Source organism: Pseudophryne corroboree, chromosome 10 (genome assembly GCF_028390025.1).
Source record: "Pseudophryne corroboree isolate aPseCor3 chromosome 10, aPseCor3.hap2, whole genome shotgun sequence".
NCBI classification, from domain to species: Eukaryota; Metazoa; Chordata; class Amphibia; order Anura; family Myobatrachidae; genus Pseudophryne; species Pseudophryne corroboree.
This window is the reverse complement of record NC_086453.1, coordinates 186663638-186681894: the sequence shown is the minus strand read 5'-3', so window position 1 is coordinate 186681894 and position 18257 is coordinate 186663638. Positions and strand designations below refer to the sequence as shown.

The window sequence follows — 18257 nt, the reverse complement described above, 5'->3', positions numbered from 1 at the left end:
CGGTGCATCTGTGCATTCGCCTCCTGGGGAAAATGGTGGCCTCTTACGAAGCTCTTCAATACGGAAGGTTTCACGCAAGACCCTTCAGGTCGATCGTTGGACAAATGTTCATGATCGCATCTTCACATGCACCAGAGGATCCGTCTGTCGCCAACGTCGAGGGTCGGAGGTTCGGAATTCAAAACTGGATTCTGTTAACCACAGACGCAAGCCTCAGTGGTTGGGGAGCAGTCACTCAGGGAGTGCAGTTTCAAGGAAGAAGGTTCAGTCAGGAAGTCGTCCTTCCAATCAACATTCTGGAACTCGGGGCCATATACAACGCCCTTCTGCAGGCCTCACATCTTCTTCAAGATCGGGCCATTCAGGTCCAGTCGGACAATGTGACAGCAGTAACGTACATAAACCGACAGGGCAGAACGAAAAGCAGAGCAGCAATGTCAGGTGTGTCAAGAATTCTCCTCTGGGCAGAGAGAAATGCTGTGGCGTTGTCAGCGATCTTCATTCTGGGAGTAGACAACTGGGAAGCAGACTTACTCAGCAGACACGACCTGCACCCGGGGCAGTGGGGCCTTTACCCGGAAGTGTTCAGGTGCTTGACAAGTCGATGGGGATATCCACAGATAGACGTGATGGCCTCTCGTCTCAACAAGAAGCTCAAGCTGTATTGTTCCAGGTCGAGAGAGCCACAGGCGGTGGCGGTAGACGCCCTGACGACTCCATGGGTCTATCAGAGGGTGTACGTGTTTCCTCCACTTCCTCTGATCCCAAGAATTCTAAAAAGAATAAAAAGAGAAAAGGTTCAAGCAATTCTAATTGCGCCGGACTGGCCAAGGAGGGCCTGGTACGCGGACCTTCTGGAGATGCTCCTCTTCGTCTTCGCGAGGATCTTCTGCAACAGGGCCCGTTCGTCTATCGACTTACCGCGGCTACGTTTGACAGCATGAAAGTTGAACGTCTGATTCTAGCCATGAGAGGGATCCCTAACAAGTTTATCCCGACTATGATCCAAGCCAGGAAAGTGGTAATGTCTAAGCATTACCATCGTATTTGGAAGAAATACGTCTCTTTGTGTGAGAGCAGAAAATTTTCTGCGGTGGAATTCCATCTGGGACGTTTCGTGCTTTTTCTACAAGCAGTAGTGGATGTGGGCCTACGTCTGGGCTCCATAAAAGTCCAGATTTCGGCCTTGTCCATTTTCTTTCAGAAACAATTGGCTTTTCTCCCTGAGGTCCAACCTCCCTTTGTGCCTCCCACGGCACCTTGGTATATCGATGTGGTGCTGCATTTCCTCCAATTGGACTGGTTTGAGCCGTTACAGGAGGTGGACGTAAATATCTTACATGGAAGACCGTCACACTGTTGGCCTTGGCTTCAGCAAGACATGTGTCGAAGCTGGGGGCTTTGTCTCTCAAAAGTCCCTATTTAATTTTCCATGTAGACAGAGCTTAACTCAGAACTTGGCAGCAATTTCTTCCTAAGGTGGTGTCTGCGTTTCACATCAACCAGCCTATTGAGGTTCCAGTTGTCACCGACACCTCTGCTACTTCAAAGTCTTTGGATGTTGTGAGGACTTTGAAGGTGTATGTGAAAAGAACAGCGTGTCACAGAAAGATGGACTCGCTGTTTGTTCCTTATGATCCCAATAAGATTGGGTGTGTCCTGCTTCAAAGCAAACGATTGCACGCTGGATTAGACTTACTATCCAGCATGCTTATTCCACGGCAAGTTTGCCATGTCTAAAATCTGTACAGGCTCACTCTACTAGGTCGGTGGGTTCTACCTGGGCGGCTGCCTGGGGTGTCTTAGCTTTACAGCTCTGCCGAGCAGCTACTTGGTCAGGTTCGAACACGTTTGCTAAGTTCTACAAGTTCGATACTTTGACCTCTGAGGACCTTAAGTTTTGTCAATCAGTTCTGTGGGAACATCAGCACTCTCCCTCCAGGTTTGGGAGCTTTGGTACATCCCGATGGTTCTAAATGGAACCCCAGTATCCTCTAGGACGTAAGAGAAAATAAGATTTTCATTACCTACCGGTAAATCCTTTTCTCGTAGTCCGTAGAGGATACTGGGCGCCCGCCCACTGCTTCGTTCTTCCTGCACTGTTACTTGGTTAAGTAATGTTGGTTCAGCTGTTGCTGTTCCTGTTTCAAGTTTGGTTAGCTTGGCTTTCCTCTTGTTGTGTGTGCTGGTTCGGAATTTCACAACTATGCGTATCTATCCTTCTCTCAAAGTATGTCCGTCTCCTCGGGCACAGTTTCCGAGACTGGGTCTGGTATTAGGGGCATAGAGGGAGGAGCCAGCCCGCACTATTAAATTCTTAAAGCTCCTACTGGACCCGTCTATACCCCCATGGTACTAAATGGACCCCAGTATCCTCTACGGACTACGAGAAAAGGATTTACCGGTAGGTAATTAAAATCCTATTTTTGTCATTGTTGTACTATTGTTGTACAGGTTCTAAAAAATTAAAGCAGTGGTTGTTATAGGTATCGAAGCCGGACGCAGTTTTGTTTGTGCGTTGTAGTGTTACAATTTCTGTAATAGTCGGAAATATTTGCAGCCTTTTAGTACACTGTTTAAGGGGTGGTCTTCTGTATGCCGAATGTCGGGATCCCGGCGCACAGTATACCGGCGCCGGAATCTCGACACCCGGCATACCGACAACTATTCTCCCTCGTGGGGGTCCACGACCCCCCTGGAGGGAGAATAAAATAGTGTGGCGTGCGTATCGCGCCACCGTGCCCACAGCGTGGCGAGCGCAGCGAGCCCGCAAGGGGCTCCTTTGCGCTTGCCACGCTGTCGGTATGCCGGCGGTCGGCCTCCCGGCGCCGGTATGCTGGGCGCCCCAGCGCCGGCATACCGTACGACACCCTGTTTAAGTATGGGTATTGTTATCTGGAATGTTTGTGCTTTTTGTGGTTTTATGATTAGCAATTGTATTTTCATTTTGTAATTTTGACCATTTTTATCTGTATTTAAAAAATGACCCGTCATTTTCCATACTGCTCCTAATATGTCCCTCTTAATTACACTGCTTTAAGCTGACTATAAGTATACATGCCATATAATCATGTCGTTCCTATATATTGCTGACCTGTAACTCGGGTGTACAGCTGTTACTCACATGTGTTTTCCATATCTGTTTCATATTTTTTCAATTCTGCAGATTTACACTGTCAGGATGCAAACACACAGCAAAATGACTTTCTGGAAGAGCAATTAAAAAATTCTGTACGGGGTAAGTTATCAAAGCGAAGATTATACACATGCTCTCAATGTGATAAAAGTTTTCTCTGCAAATCAAGTGTTAGCAGACACAGGAAAATTCATCAGGGGGACCTATATAAATGTTTGGAATGTGGCCAGTGCTTCCCGGGACTCCCATACCTTGTGTTGCACCAGAAGACTCACGACAATGAAAGTCCATATTCTTGTGACGAGTGCCAACAACCTTTCCAAAACCAAACCAGTCTTTATAAGCATAGGACAACCCACACAGGAGAGAGGCCATATGCATGTGAAATTTGTCCAAAAAGTTTCCGAAATCGATCCAGTCTCTATAAGCATAAGAAAACCCACACAGGTGAAAGACCTTTTACTTGTGACGACTGTCACAAAACGTTTAGCCACAACTATGATCTGCTGCGACACCAGCGCGCCCACACCGGAGAGAGACCCTTTGAGTGCAACCTCTGTGGGAAAAGGTTTTATCGTAAAGACACTCTCGAAAAACATCAGGTAGTCCACGCTAAACAGAAGAGCTTTATGATAAAAGCCGGATGGCTGGTTTAAACAACATAATTGTTTATTTATGAAAATGGCTTTAGATATAATATCAGAAACATCCAGACCGGTTGTTTTTAGCGCAATTTGCTTTTTCTTAATTTTCTGTTATGCTGTTTTTTCCATAATGTAATTCATTGTCCTGGATTATGAACCTTTTATTCTGTATTGCGTAGAAATATATAAAAAAAAGCAATATAATCGACATTATTTGTGTGTATGTGTGTATATACAGTATATACCTGATTTAACCTGTATCAGTATAGTAGTTTGGTTGTTGCATTCATTTATGAGTTGAGCTACAGATAAAATATGTTTGGCTTCATTTATTTTTAGATCTTGGTAATGTCCAAATTCCCAATATGTACAAAATAACTGTAGTATGATTGCACGAGTCAGCGACTTAGAGCCTTATTTAGAGGTGGATGCAAGTGTCTCCCCCTCTGTGTCTTTGTATGGCTGTACGAAATTATTCAAATGCCGCTGGAGGCGTCTTGTGGCTTACTGTGAGGCGTCACTGCTGGATTAGCTGATCTGCTGGCTGTTTCAAAAAACGCAGCATCGGATCAACTTCGCGACCCGGCTGCAGCATTAAACATGTGACTAATCTAAAATGAAGGCCCCTATACATATAAGTGCTGATTCCCCGATTCCTCGACTCTGCTGGTACGGCCAATCTGCCAAATGGATCTGTTGATCGCGGCCACCGATGATCGGGGAAATTAAACATCTTAAAAATGCAGGATTTGTTGATCCCAACCGTTTTCGGTCAGAATTGGAGAATCAAAATTTTAAACATATTTTATATTCCCGATTTCCCCGACCTAGCAGGGGGATAAGCAAATAGCAATAATATGTTTTAGATATTTGTGCGCCATTACTCAGAATGTTCACTGTATCTAAGCTGCTGAGTCCAGTGACACTGCTTAAGAAGGCGCTGGCTTGGCCACTCCCACAAAACGGAGGTGACACATCTCTGTTTTGTGCAGCATATCAGTCATGCAGTTGTTAACAGTGAACTGCGACCAACGCATTCTTCAAAACATAACTCATCTGCATAAAAATCTAAACAACGTCCACCTCTAAATCAGCCCCTTTGTGCACTTATGTGAGCTGGGATTGTCTGTTCAGATGCTAACTAGGCCAAGGCTACAGTGTAGAGATGTTAATTGGCTCAGGTTACAGAAACCAATATTACTAGTTTAATTCTTTGTATAATAGTAAAATATAATATATGTCTCTAAAATGGATATAAGGAAATTACTCTGTAACAAGCGCCATTACTCAGAATGTCCACTGCATCTAAGCTGCTGAGTCCAGTGACTCTGCTTAAGAAGGCACTGGCTTGGCCACTCCCACAAAACAGAGGTGACACATCTCTGTTTTGTGCAGCATGTCAGTTATGCAGTTGTTAACAGTGAACTGCGACCAACGCAGTCTTCAAAACATAACCCATCTGCATAAAAATCTAAACAACGTCCACCTCTAAATCAGCCCCTTTGTGCACTTTATGTCTCTCCTTTTAAAGCAATGTTAAGTATTGAAGAAAATTAAAAAACACAATATTTATAGGTGTGCGGCTGAGTCCCGAGGCCAACATGATAAATATTACAATGAATTTGGAGGTTTTATCCCATTTAATAGAAGAATTCATTCTGCCTTTCTATAGGGAATATTTACAATATATGATGGCTTGAATTCTTTCTACATACATGTATTGTTCTATTCCAGAGCTCATCAACAGACTCTTAAAATACAAGCAGCAGGTTATGTGTTAATGGTTAGACAATTACCCAGTGTGATAATTAGTGGAGGGTTTTTTTTGTAGGAGGCCAAAAAAAGAGAAAAACTCTTTTTGGGGAAACACTTAAAATTGTAATGCGAATCATGTTTATTTATTAAAATATTAAAAAAATATTTGAAATAATGATGGGAATGTTCCTTTATGTGAGATAACAGAGTGTTACTAATTAGACACACAATGAAGACACAAAATAAACAGTTTATAAAAATTATAACTGTGTATCCGTTACAACTGATTCCTCACTCTTGCCCTCATTCCGAGTTGTTCGCTCGCTAGCTGCTTTTAGCAGCATTGCAAACGCTAGGCCGCCGCCCTCTGGGAGTGTATCTTAGCTTAGCAGAATAGCGAACGAAAGAGTATCAATACGGCTACTAAATAATTCCGTGCAGTTTCTGAGTAGCTCCAGACCTACTCCTAGACTGCGATCACCTCAGTCCGTTTAGTTCCTGGTTTGACGTCACAAACACGCCCTGCGTTCGGCCAGCCACTCCCCCGTTTCTCCAGCCACTCCTGCATTTTTATCAGGCACGCCTGCGTTTTTTAGCACACTCCCTTGAAACGCCAGTTTCCGCCCAGAAACACCCACTTCCTGTCAATCACACTACAATCACTCGAGCGATGAAAAAACGTCGCTCGAGCTTGTGTAAATCTACAAAGTTTTGTGTGAAAGTACTTAGCGCATGCGCACTGCGTACCATGCGCATTTTTGCCGTTTTTTCACTTGATCGCTGCATTGCGAAAATCGGCAGCGAGCGAACAACTCTGAATGACCACCTCTATTCTTACCACTGTAGTCTGTTAATTAGAGAATCTTTGCTACCAAACCGTACCATCATTCTTCCAGGATTATCCTTATATTAATAACCACTGAGATTTTTAGGAAGGGATCCACAGTTTAAGGGGGGTATTCCATTAAGTGCCATTTTTTTGTCAAATCGACATGGACAAAAATTGCACCAAAAATGGGCTAAAACGCCCGCAAGTTCGCAAAAACACATGTATCGGCAGCGAACTTGCCGATACACGTGGTTTTCGTCGATACCGGATTTTAAATAAACGGCACGGGCAGTGAATAGGTCAGATGTAAATTTGACCTCAAAACGGGTGTAAAGTGAAATTTATTCGACTGGTCAAAAAAAACTAATTGAATACCCCCCTAAGTGTTATATTCACAGAAATATAGATGCTAAACTAGTGTAGGTAACAGTTTGATTTATTTTGTTTATACAGTGGTTTTGGGTATATACAGTAGTAGTAGTTTATGCACATCTTATGAAAATATAGCCTGTGATTCAAGAATAAATAATTTCTTTGGCTGTTAATGAAGTGCCTCGTGCCTCAGTTGCTAGTGATTTCATATTTTGCCTTCTCAACAGCATTGTTCAGCACACAAATTGGCTGCCTGCTTAGCGATTAGGCAATGTATTAAAAGTATGTAATACATGCAATTAAGCCTAACATATTTTGGCTGTAGCTTTGATTTATTTAATGCACTTGTAGAAGAAATAATGATTGACATTATGTAATTTTAAATTACCTGATTGTGTTGGGAATACCTATATTGCTGAATTTGTAGTATTCATTTGTTTAACACCATTTAATATTTGGCTTGATTTGTGTTTTTTGTGCAATTTTAGTTGTACATATTTTATTATTGAATTGTTTAACCCGTTTACAGTAACTTGATACCGTTTTCATAATACATTACCTTCATTCTGCTTCCATTTCATATTATTGCATAATGTTTTGGGTTAGCTTTCGAGCTTTGATACCACCACATAAAGTATGAATCTGTATGAGATTTCTGTGTCATAATTACTTTGCCATTGATTGATTGGTTTATGTTACTAGAATTGTACAAATAAAAGTGCTGTGCAGAATTTCACTGCAGCCATTCAGATATTTACTTTTTGGTTAGTCTTCATTCTAGCACCCTGCACCTAATCAGTGAGGAGGGCATGTTTTAATTTTTAAGGGAAAACTTTTATACATCATGTATCGCTACAGTGATACATCACATCTAAAATGTTGCCATTCAAAATTAAAATATGCCCTCCTCACTGATTAGGTGTAGGGTGTTGAGAATAAACACAAATTGTTTACATGCTGCAAGAAACATCAAAGCTAACTTCTTATTGGTTGCTACCAATAAGCTAAGAATTGTCTAGATGAAGATACAGAATAGTGAAAATCATTTTAGGCTATAGTTTGTCAGTTTGTGGCTTGTTCGTTTATGATGCACATTATGAGGCAGATTTAACTGAACTCAAGATTCCATTTTGTTTGTCCGTTACGGTAGCCTAATTCTGCTTGCAGCCTCTGTCAAATAACAAGCAGACGTTGCCAAAACAGGCCCAATCGGTTTCACTGCATATTTGAATTTTCCCCATAGTACTGTATCATTATTATTATTATAATAATAAGATCAAACATGCCTTTGTAAACAATTCTCCAACTGACAAGTAGGGGCAGATTCAGTTGCTGGCCATCTAAACGAATGGGCATGTCACAGAGCTATTCAATTGTTGCTCCTATCAGATGTCTCCGGAAGTGCATCAAAAAATGTTGAGCTCCCAAACCTGAACTTTGCATGGCTAAATCCAGAGCTGTCAGTCACAGGGCATCTGATAGATGCTTATTCATTTAGACTGCCAGCAGGGGGTGTGCGCCACTATTGAATGGGCCCCATACAGTGGAGACAGCCATAGTCATGAGAATGCAGCTCACTCTCTAAGGCTGTATGTTTGTCAACTTGCACTGTCTTAATATTTGAGCAGGTCAGCCAGTTCTCTTCTTCACTTTAACATTGCCTACATATATTTGTACATATAGCATTATAATATATATACTGTATATATCACCCACTTCTTGGTTGGTAGTCAAAATAATTTTGTAAAAAATTATAGTTAAAAAAAACAAACAAACTTAGCTTATATCCTTTGCTCATAGTTCCTCCTTAAATGATCGGGCAACTAGTATGTCCCTATTGCCATTTACCAACTTAGAAATGTTCTTTCTAACCTGTAGACCACTTAATAAGGCAACTGATATTGGTTTGTAGTTCTTTGAAAAATGTAACTTACATTGTTTACACCACAATATATACTCTACTATTCCCAGGTAGGGAGCAAAAAAATATGTTCCAGTTCAGTTGTTTGGTCCATCAGAAATAAATTGTAATACATGTGCATTAACAAAATACCCCTCCCAAAATAACAAAAAAAACGGGCTCTGGGTACAGTACAGAGAGATATCATTAATCCCAGAGTTTGACTTACCTCTGATTGGTCTGGATGTCTCACATTGCGCTCTGCTGTCTGTTTGGCCTGTATAAAACAAACTATTCCAGTGCCCCTTCCCTGTTTGGGATCCACTTCTAGAAATACATCTATAGAAGAAATTGGGCCTGATTGAGAGGTGGACGCTTGTCTGTTGCCAGAGTCGCTGGTGTGATAATATGCAAAACCTAGGGGTAAATTTACTAAGATTCGTATTTTCCCGTTTCAGGTCAAAGTTCAATCACGAATGACATCGAAAGTGTAAAACTGCAACTTTTTGAATTGATTACGACTAATTTACTAAGCTGTCGTATTCGGGTTTTTCTTTTGTTCCGATGTCGATGTCATTCGTGGTTTTTTTTTCTATTTTTACGGCAGTGATTAGCAAAACACTGCCGACTTTTTTACAATGAATCTCGGCCGGATCTGTGTGATCCGTGCTGGGGTTCATTTTTTTTGTTTTTTTTAAATTAAACACTGTCAAATATTTAAAAAAAAATTGCGTGGGGTCCCCCCTCCTAAGCATAACCAGCCTCGGGCTCTTTGAGCCGATCCTGGTTGCCGAAATATGGGAAAAAAAATGACAGGGGTTCCCCCATATTTAAGCAACCAGCATCGGGCTCTGCGCCTGGTCCTGGTTCCAAAAATACGGGGGACAAAAAGAGTAGGGGTCCCCCGTATTTTTAAAACCAGCACCGGGCTCCACTAGCTGGACAGATAATGCCACAGCCGGGGGTCACTTTTATATAGTGCCCTGCGGCCGTGGCATCAAAAATCCAACTAGTCACCCCTGGCCGGGGTACCCTGGGGGAGTGGGGACCCCTTCAATCAAGGGGTCCCCCCCCCCAGCCACCCAAGGGCCAGGGGTGAAGCCCGAGGCTGTCCCCCCCCCATCCAATGGGCTGCGGATGGGGGGGCTGATAGCCTTTGTTGTAAAAGAAAAGATATTGTTTTTAGTAGCAGTACTACAAGTCCCAGCAAGCCTCCCCCGCATGCTGGTACTTGGAGAACCACAAGTACCAGCATGCGGCGGAAAAACGGGCCCGCTGGTACCTGTAGTACTACTACTAAAAAAATACCCAAAAAAACACAAGACACACACACCGTGAAAGTATAATTTTATTACATACATACACACATACATACATACTTACCTTATGTTCCCACGCAGGTCGGTCCTCTTCTCCAGTAGAATTCAAGGGGTACCTGTTGAAGAAATTATACTCACGAGATCCAGGGGTCCAGGGTCCTCGGGGAATCCAGGTGTAATCCACGTACTTGAAAAAAATAACAAAACGGACACCAGAGCCACGCACTAAAAGGGGACCCATGTTTGCACATGGATCCCCTTTTCCCGACTGCCAGAAACCCACTCTGACTGATGTCTAAGTGGGTTTCTTCAGCCAATCAGGGAGTGCCACGTTGTAGCACTCTCCTGATCGGCTGTGTGCTCCTGTACTGAGTGACAGGCGGCACACGGCAGTGTTACAATGTAGCGCCTATGCGCTCCATTGTAACCAATGCTGGGAACTTTCTGCCCTGCGGTTGACCTAAAGTGACGTCACCGCTGAGCAGAAAGTTCCCAGCATTGGTTACAATGGAGCGCATAGGCGCAACATTGTAACACTGCCGTGTGCCGCCTGTCACTCAGTACAGGAGCACACAGCCGATCAGGAGAGTGCTACAACGTGGCACTCCCTGATTGGCTGAAGAAACCCACTTAGACATCAGTCAGAGTGGGTTTCTGGCAGTCGGGAAAAGGGGATCCATGTGCAAACATGGGTCCCCTTTTAGTGCGTGGCTCGGGTGTCCGTTTTGTTATTTTTTTCAAGTACGTGGATTACACCTGGATTCCCCGAGGACCCTGGACCCCTGGATCTCGTGAGTATAATTTCTTCAACAGGTACCCCTTGGATTCTACTGGAGAAGAGGACCGACCTGCGTGGGAACATAAGGTAAGTATGTATGTATGTGTGTATGTATGTAATAAAATTATACTTTCACGGTGTGTGTGTCTTGTGTTTTTTTGGGTATTTTTTTAGTAGTAGTACTACAGGTACCAGCGGGCCCGTTTTTCCGCCGCATGCTGGTACTTGTGGTTCTCCAAGTACCAGCATGCGGGGGAGGCTTGCTGGGACTTGTAGTACTGCTACTAAAAACAATATATTTTCTTTTTTACAACAAAGGCTATCAGCCCCCCCATCCGCAGCCCATTGGATGGGGGGGGACAGCCTCGGGCTTCACCCCTGGCCCTTGGGTGGCTGGGGGGGGGGACCCCTTGATTGAAGGGGTCCCCACTCCCCCAGGGTACCCCGGCCAGGGGTGACTAGTTGGATTTTTGATGCCACGGCCGCAGGGCACTATATAAAAGTGACCCCCGGCTGTGGCATTATCTGTCCAGCTAGTGGAGCCCGGTGCTGGTTTTAAAAATACGGGGGACCCCTACTCTTTTTGTCCCCCGTATTTTTGGAACCAGGACCAGGCGCAGAGCCCGATGCTGGTTGCTTAAATATGGGGGAACCCCTGTCAATTTTTTCACCATATTTCTGCAACCAGGATCGGCTCAAAGAGCCCGAGGCTGGTTATGCTTAGGAGGGGGGACCCCACGCAATTTTTTTTGAAAAAATAAGCACTTTCCCACCCCTTCCCACTGATATACATGCACGGATCTCATGGATCCGTGCATGCCTATCCAATCACGAATAAAAAAAAAAAGGTCTGTTTTTTTTTAGCACTTTTTTACGAGTTGTAATTTTTCACGGCAGTGTTTGTTTTTTTTTTTGCTTTGCACTTCTTAGTAAATGACCGAGATTCATACTTAAACAGCCGCGTTTTGACCGATGGTGTATTCATTCGTGATTTTTTTCCTAGGACTTCAAAATATTACGAATGCCCTCATCACTGCCGTGATTATTGCTTAGTAAATTACCGAGATGACACTTTGATGAAAAAACGGCATCTCGGTCAAAATCGGGAGCTTAGTAAATTTACCCCCTAGTTTCAGCCTTCCCCATGTCTACTAGCATGCCCTGTATATGCAGGCTCCAAGACGCCCACATTCAGTGCTCATTCACACTAGCACCGCCGGTGGTACTAAACAATCCGCCATCAGCGCACCATCGACACTTGCATCTGGCCTATGGCAGGTGCAGTTTCTCCATCTGAACACGGTCTACGTGGAAGCGGCTGTGCGTCTGCGAGAGCACCTGCTATTACTGACACGTAAATAATCACTCAACTACATGAATCTTTGAATTGCATGCGGTTTGCGTGCGAATCTGAATCATGTCTAGTGCATGTGAGTGCTTACACCTGTTGGAACATGGATCTGTTATAGACAAACAGACAGATAGAGAAATAGATTGATTGATTGATTGATATGGATATATCTATAGGAACTGGAAGCAAAATAAAATAAAAGTAAGTAGGTTTAAGCAAAGACAAACCATATAGCAGTGTAAAAGGTGCAAATACGTTTTCCATGCAGGATAAATACTGTCTGCTTCACATGCTGGACAGCTTTATTTTTACACTTTAATTTAGATTAGAGTGTGGACACGTCCCTCTCACCTCTAAATCTCTCTGCACTTTTTACATCTCCCCCACCAGCAGTGCAACATGGTTTTACCAAGGTGCTTAGTTACTTGCTCTTTTTGCTAAGCTTCCAGCTCAGAATCGGCCCTGTGATGTTCATTGAACTATATAAAGAAAGTGTGGTCGTTACTCACGGGCATTCACAGTAAACACTAGACCGGAGAATGCAGCTCAGGATGAGTGTAACACGTTTAACCTATAACAAAAAATTAGCGCAGTGGTTTCTGTATTTATCGCCAATTATGTGTAAACATTTTTTTTTATCATACGTCCTAGAGGATGATGGGGTCCTCTTCAGTACCATGGGGTATAGACGGTTCCGCAGGAGCCATGGGCACTTTAAGACTTTTCAAGGGTGTGAACTGGCTCCTCCCTCTATGCCCCTCCTCCAGACCTCAGTTTTAGAAATGTGCCCAGGCAGACTGGATGCACTCCAGAGGAGCTCTACTGAGTTTCTCTGAAAAGACTTGTTAGGTTTTTTATTTTCAGGGATAACTGCTGGCTCCCTGCTTCGTGGGACTGAGGGGACAGAAGTAGGAACCAACTTCCTAAAGTGTTTCATGGCTCTGCTTCTGGCTGACAGGACACCATTAGCTCCTGAATGGAACTGAACACTAGCCGTGCCTAGATGCTCACTCCCACCGCACGCCGTCACCCCCCTCACATAGCCAGAAGTCAGAAGACATGTGAGTGCTAAAAGACAGATCTTCAATCAAGAAAGCGACGGCTAAAGGTACCGCGCGGCTGGCGGGAGTGCAGCGCGCCATGTTGCCCACACATACACAGGCACTACTGCAGGGTGCAGGGCGCGGGGGGGGGGGCGCTCTGGGCAGCATGAAACCTATGGAAACTGGCATAAATAAGGGGCATAAGTTGCTGAGGCACAGTCCTACCCCTGCCAGTATAAAAAATTACCTCATAAAAGCTGAGGATAAACACACCATTGAAGAGTGGAGCTTCCTCCTCAGTCAGCCAGCACACTGCTCAGCGCCATTTTCTCTTACGTCCTAGAGGATGCTGGGGACTCCGTAAGGACCATGGGGTATCGACGGCTCCGCAGGAGACATGGGCACTGTAAAGCTTTAGAATGGGTGTGCACTGGCTCCTCCCTCTATGCCCCTCCTCCAGACCTCAGTTATTTCCTGTGCCCAGTGGAGACTGGATGCACTGCAGGGGAGCTCTCCTGAGTTTCTCTGAAAAAGCTTTTGTTAGGTTTAATATTTTCAGGGAGCACTGATGGCAACAGGCTCCCTGCTTCGTAGGACTGAGGGGAGAGAAGCAGACCTACTTAAATGATAGGCACTGCTTTTTAGGCTACTGGACACCATTAGCTCCAGAGGGAGTCGGAACACAGGTCTCACCCTGTAGTTCGTCCCAGAGCCGCGCCGCCGTCCTCCTCACAGAGCCGGTAGATAGAAGCCGGGTGAGTATAAGAAGAAAGAAGACTTCAAAGGCGGCAGAAGACTTCAGATCTTCATGAGGTAACGCGCAGTGGTAACGCTGCGCGCCATTGCTCCCGGCTCACACACACAGGCACCACAGTAAGGGTGCAGGGTGCAGGGGGGGCGCCCTGGGCAGCATTAATATACCTCACATAACACTGGCAAAGTACTTATATACACTAAAAAGGATATATATTTCAGAATCCCCCGCCAGTATAAAGATGTAGAGCGGGAACGAAGTCCGCCGTCGAGGGCCGGAGCTTGTTTCCTCCAGCACTAACCAGCGCCATTTTTTATATTAGGTATCCCTGTGTGTGTAGAGATGTCAGTACGTCTGTGTCGACATGTCTGAGGTGGAAGGCTCATATAGGGAGGAGGCAGAGCAGATGATTGTGGTGTCTCCGTCGGCGCCGCCGACACCTGATTGAATGACTAATGTGACTTTATTACAAAGTTTGGACAAAGCCGAGTCCAAGGATTAAAGCAGGGAGTCAATCCATAGCTTTTACTGTGTCACAGGGCCCTTCGGGGTCGCAGAACCGTCCCTTTTCACAGGTAGTAGACACCAATACCGACACAATTCTGACTCCAGTGTCGACAGTGATGATGCTAAGTTGCACCCAAGGGTGGATAAGTGTATTCAATATATGATTGTAGCAATTAAAGATGTTTTGCATATCACTGAGGACCTTTCTGTCTCTGACACAAAGGTCGGCATGTTTAAGGGAAAGAATCCTGAGGTAACTTTTCCCCCATCTCGCGTGCTGATCGCCCTGTTTGATAAAGCTTGGGAAACTCCAGATAAGAAAATGCAGATTCCCAAGAAAATATTATGGCGTTACCTTTCCACTCCCAGGACAGGTTACGGTGGGAATACTCACCCACGGTGGACAAGGCATTTACGCGCTTGTCGAAAAAGGGGGGCGCTACCTTCCCCTGATACGGCAGCCTTTAAGTGTCCTGCTGATTGCAGACAGAAAACTACCTTAAAATCAATTTATACATACGGGTGCCCTACTAAGGCCGACAGTAGCGTCTGCATGGGTGGGTTGCGCAGTTGCAGCGTGGGCAGATAACTTGTCATCTGACATTGACACCCTACAAAAAGATGCCATTTTGGTGACCTTGGGTCACATTAAAGACGAAGCATAATATATGAGAGAAGCTGCGAGTGATATTGGGCTGTTGGGTTTAAGAGCCAATGCCATGGAGATCTCTGTTAGACTGTCCCTGTGGACCTGCCAAGGGACAGGTATGCTGTTTTAAAAAAAAGAAGAAGGACTTTGCTTTACAAAGGTGAAGTTTTATTTGGGGAGAGCCTCGCGGATCTGGTAACCACAGCGACCGCGAGTAAATCTACTCTTTTGCCTTATGTTCCCCCACAGAAATAGAAAACACGGCAATATCAAATGCAGTCCCTTCGGTCGCATAAGTTCAGAAAGGATCGGGGCTCTTCCTTCCTCGCCAGAGGTGTAGGTAGAGGGAAAAGAACACCAGCTACGGCTATTTCCCAGGGACAAAAGTCCACCCCGTCCTCTACAAAATCCACTACATGACGCGGGGGCTCCGCTGAGGGAGTCCGCGCCGAGGTGGGCACATCTTCGACTCTTCAGACAAGTCTGGGTTCAGTTGGACTTGGATTCTTGGGCGGTAAAAATTGTATCCCAGGAATGCAAATTAGAATTAGAAGATGTGCCTCCTCACCGATTTTTCAAATCGGTCTTGCCAGTTTCCTCCTCAGAGAGGGAAACAGTGGCAGCTACCATACAGAAACTGTATCATCAGTATGTGATTATCAAGGTTCCCCTTCTATAAGGGGAAGGGGTTTTATTTAAGCCTATTTTGTGGTCCCGAAACCGAATGGCTCGGTCAGGCCCATTCTGAATCTAAAATCCCTGAACCTATATCTGAAAAGGTTCAAATTTGAGATGGAATCTCTCCGGGCAGTGATTTCCAGCCTGGAAGTGGAGGTTTTTATGGTGTCACTTGACATAAAGGATGCATACCTTCATGTCCCCATTTATCTTCCTCATCAGGCGTACCTAAGATTCGCTGTACAGGATTGTTATTCCCACGTGCGACACGTTCATTGCGGACATGATGGTGCTCCTGCGTGAGTAAGGCGTCACATTTATCCCATACTTGGACGATCTCCTGATAAAGGCGAGTTCAAGGGGGAAAATTATTACAAAGCGTATCTCTCTCCCTGAGAATACTACAACAACACGGTGGGATCCTAAATCTACCAACGTCACAGTTGTTTCCAACAACTCGACTGCCGTTTTTGGACATGATTCTGGACACAGAAAAACAAAAGGTCTTTCTCCCAGAGGAAAAGGCCCAAGTACTCCAGAACATGGTCAGAGACTAAATGCAAGTGGTCAGGGTCCCACCGTCACATACATCGGAGCCCGGTCCCCCCGGGACAGGGTCTCTCTTTCTCTCCCTGTGGTGGCTCCAGAGTGCTCACCTTCTAGAGGGTCGCAGGTTCGGCATTCAAGATTGGGTTCTTGTGACTACGGACGCGAGCCTCCGAGGATGGGGAGCAGTCACACAGAGAAGCAATGTTCAGAAATTATGGTCAGGCCAAGAGGCTTACCTACACATCAATGTGCTGAAATTGAAGGCCATTTGCAACAGCCTCAAACAAGCGGAGAATTTTCTTCACAATCCTGCCTGTTCTGATCCAGTCAGACAACATCGCGGCAGTGACGCAGGTGAACCGCCAGGGCGGGACAAAAAGCAGAGCAGAAATGGCAGAAGCCACCAGGATTCTTCGCGGGGCGAAAAAGCATGTAAGCGCTCCGTCAGAGGTCTTCATTACAGAGGACACAATATCCATCCAGGAGAGTGGGGACTTCATCAGGAAGTCTTTACAGTGGTGACAAGTCGTTGAGGACTTCCTCATATAGACATGAGGGCATCACGCCTCAACAGGAAGATTTGGACGTATTGTTCCAGGTCGAGGGACCCTCAGGCAGCGGCGGAGGACGCCCTGGTGACACCGTGGGTGTTTTAGTCGGTCTATGTGCTCCCTCCACGTATTCTCATCTCAAAAATATTGAGAATCATATTACAAACTAGAGTGCAGACAATACTCATTGAACCAGATTGGCCTTGAAGGGCCAGGTATGCAGATCTTCAGGGACTGATCTCAGAAGATCCGTGGCCCCTTCCTCACAGGGAGAACCTGCTACTACAGGGGCTGTATGTGTTCCAAGACTTACCGCGGTTACGTTTGACGGCATGGCGGTTGAACACCAAATCCTAGCTGAAAAGGGTATTCCAGAGAAGGTCATTCCTACTCTTATTAAAGCTAGAAAAGATGTTTCGGCGAAGTACCATCACCGTATCTGGAGAAAATATGTGTCTGGGTGTGAAGCCAATGATGTTCCTACTGAGGATTTCCAACTAGGAAGTTTTCTCCATTTTCTACAGACAGAAGTGGATATGGGCCTAAAGTTAGGCTCAATTAAGGTGCAGATTTCTGCCTTATCCATATTCTTTCAGAAGGAATTGGCTTCTCTCACAGAAGTCCAGACTTTGGTAAAAAGAGCGTTACACATCCAACCTCTTTTTGTGCCCCCAGTGGCACCAGGTGACCTTATCGTGGTGTTAAGTTTCCTTAAGTCACAATGGTTTGAACCGCTTCAAACAGTTACATTTAATTTTCTCACTTGGAAGGTGATCATGTTATTGGCCTTGGCATCTGCGAGGCGGGTGTCCGAATTGGCGGCCTTGTCTCACAAAAGCCCCTATCTGATTTTACATGCGGATCGAGCAGAGTTGAGGACTCGTCCTCAAAGTCTGCCTAAAGTTGGTTGCGTTATTGCATGTAAACCAACCTATTGTAGTGGCTACGGGTGACTAGGAGAATACCAGGCCCCTGGTTGTAGTCAGGGCCTTAAAGTTTTGTTTAGCCAGAACGGCTATGGTTAGGAAAACAGATGCACTGTTTGTCCTGTAGGCAGCCAACAAGGTTGGCGCTCCTGCTTCTAAGCAGACTATTGCTAGCTGGATCGGTAACATGATTCAGCAGGTTAATTTTACGGCTGATTTGCCGGTACCAAATTCAGTATAGGCCCATTCCACTAGGAAGGTGGGCTCTTCTTGGGTGGATGCCCGAGGCGTCTCGGCATTACAGTTTTGCCGAGCAGCTACTTGGTCGGGTTCAAACACTTTTGAAAAATTCTATAAGTTTGATACCCTGGCTGATGAGGACCTCCTGTTTGCTCAATCGGTGCTGCAGAGTCATCCGCACTCTCCCGCCGGTTTTGGAGCTTTGGTATAATCCCCATGGTCCTTACGGAGTCCCCAGCATCCTCTAGGACGTTAGAGAAAATAAGATTTTAAACC

At 45.1% G+C, this 18257-nt stretch overlaps 1 protein-coding gene across 5 annotated transcripts in view; it reads left to right on the top strand.

Moving 5' to 3' along the window:
- Positions 1–18257, top strand: part of LOC134966322 (zinc finger protein 569-like) — a 232370-nt gene that overhangs the window by 198854 nt on the left and 15259 nt on the right. For all 5 annotated transcript variants that reach the window (XR_010188623.1, XM_063942969.1, XM_063942968.1 and 2 more), the window contains one exon: positions 3167–3238. Coding sequence is in view for 4 of the 5 variants with exons in the window: in XM_063942969.1 (XP_063799039.1) it covers positions 3167–3238 (72 nt within the window). In the remaining variant the exon portion in view is untranslated. The remainder of the gene's footprint in view (positions 1–3166; positions 3239–18257) is intronic.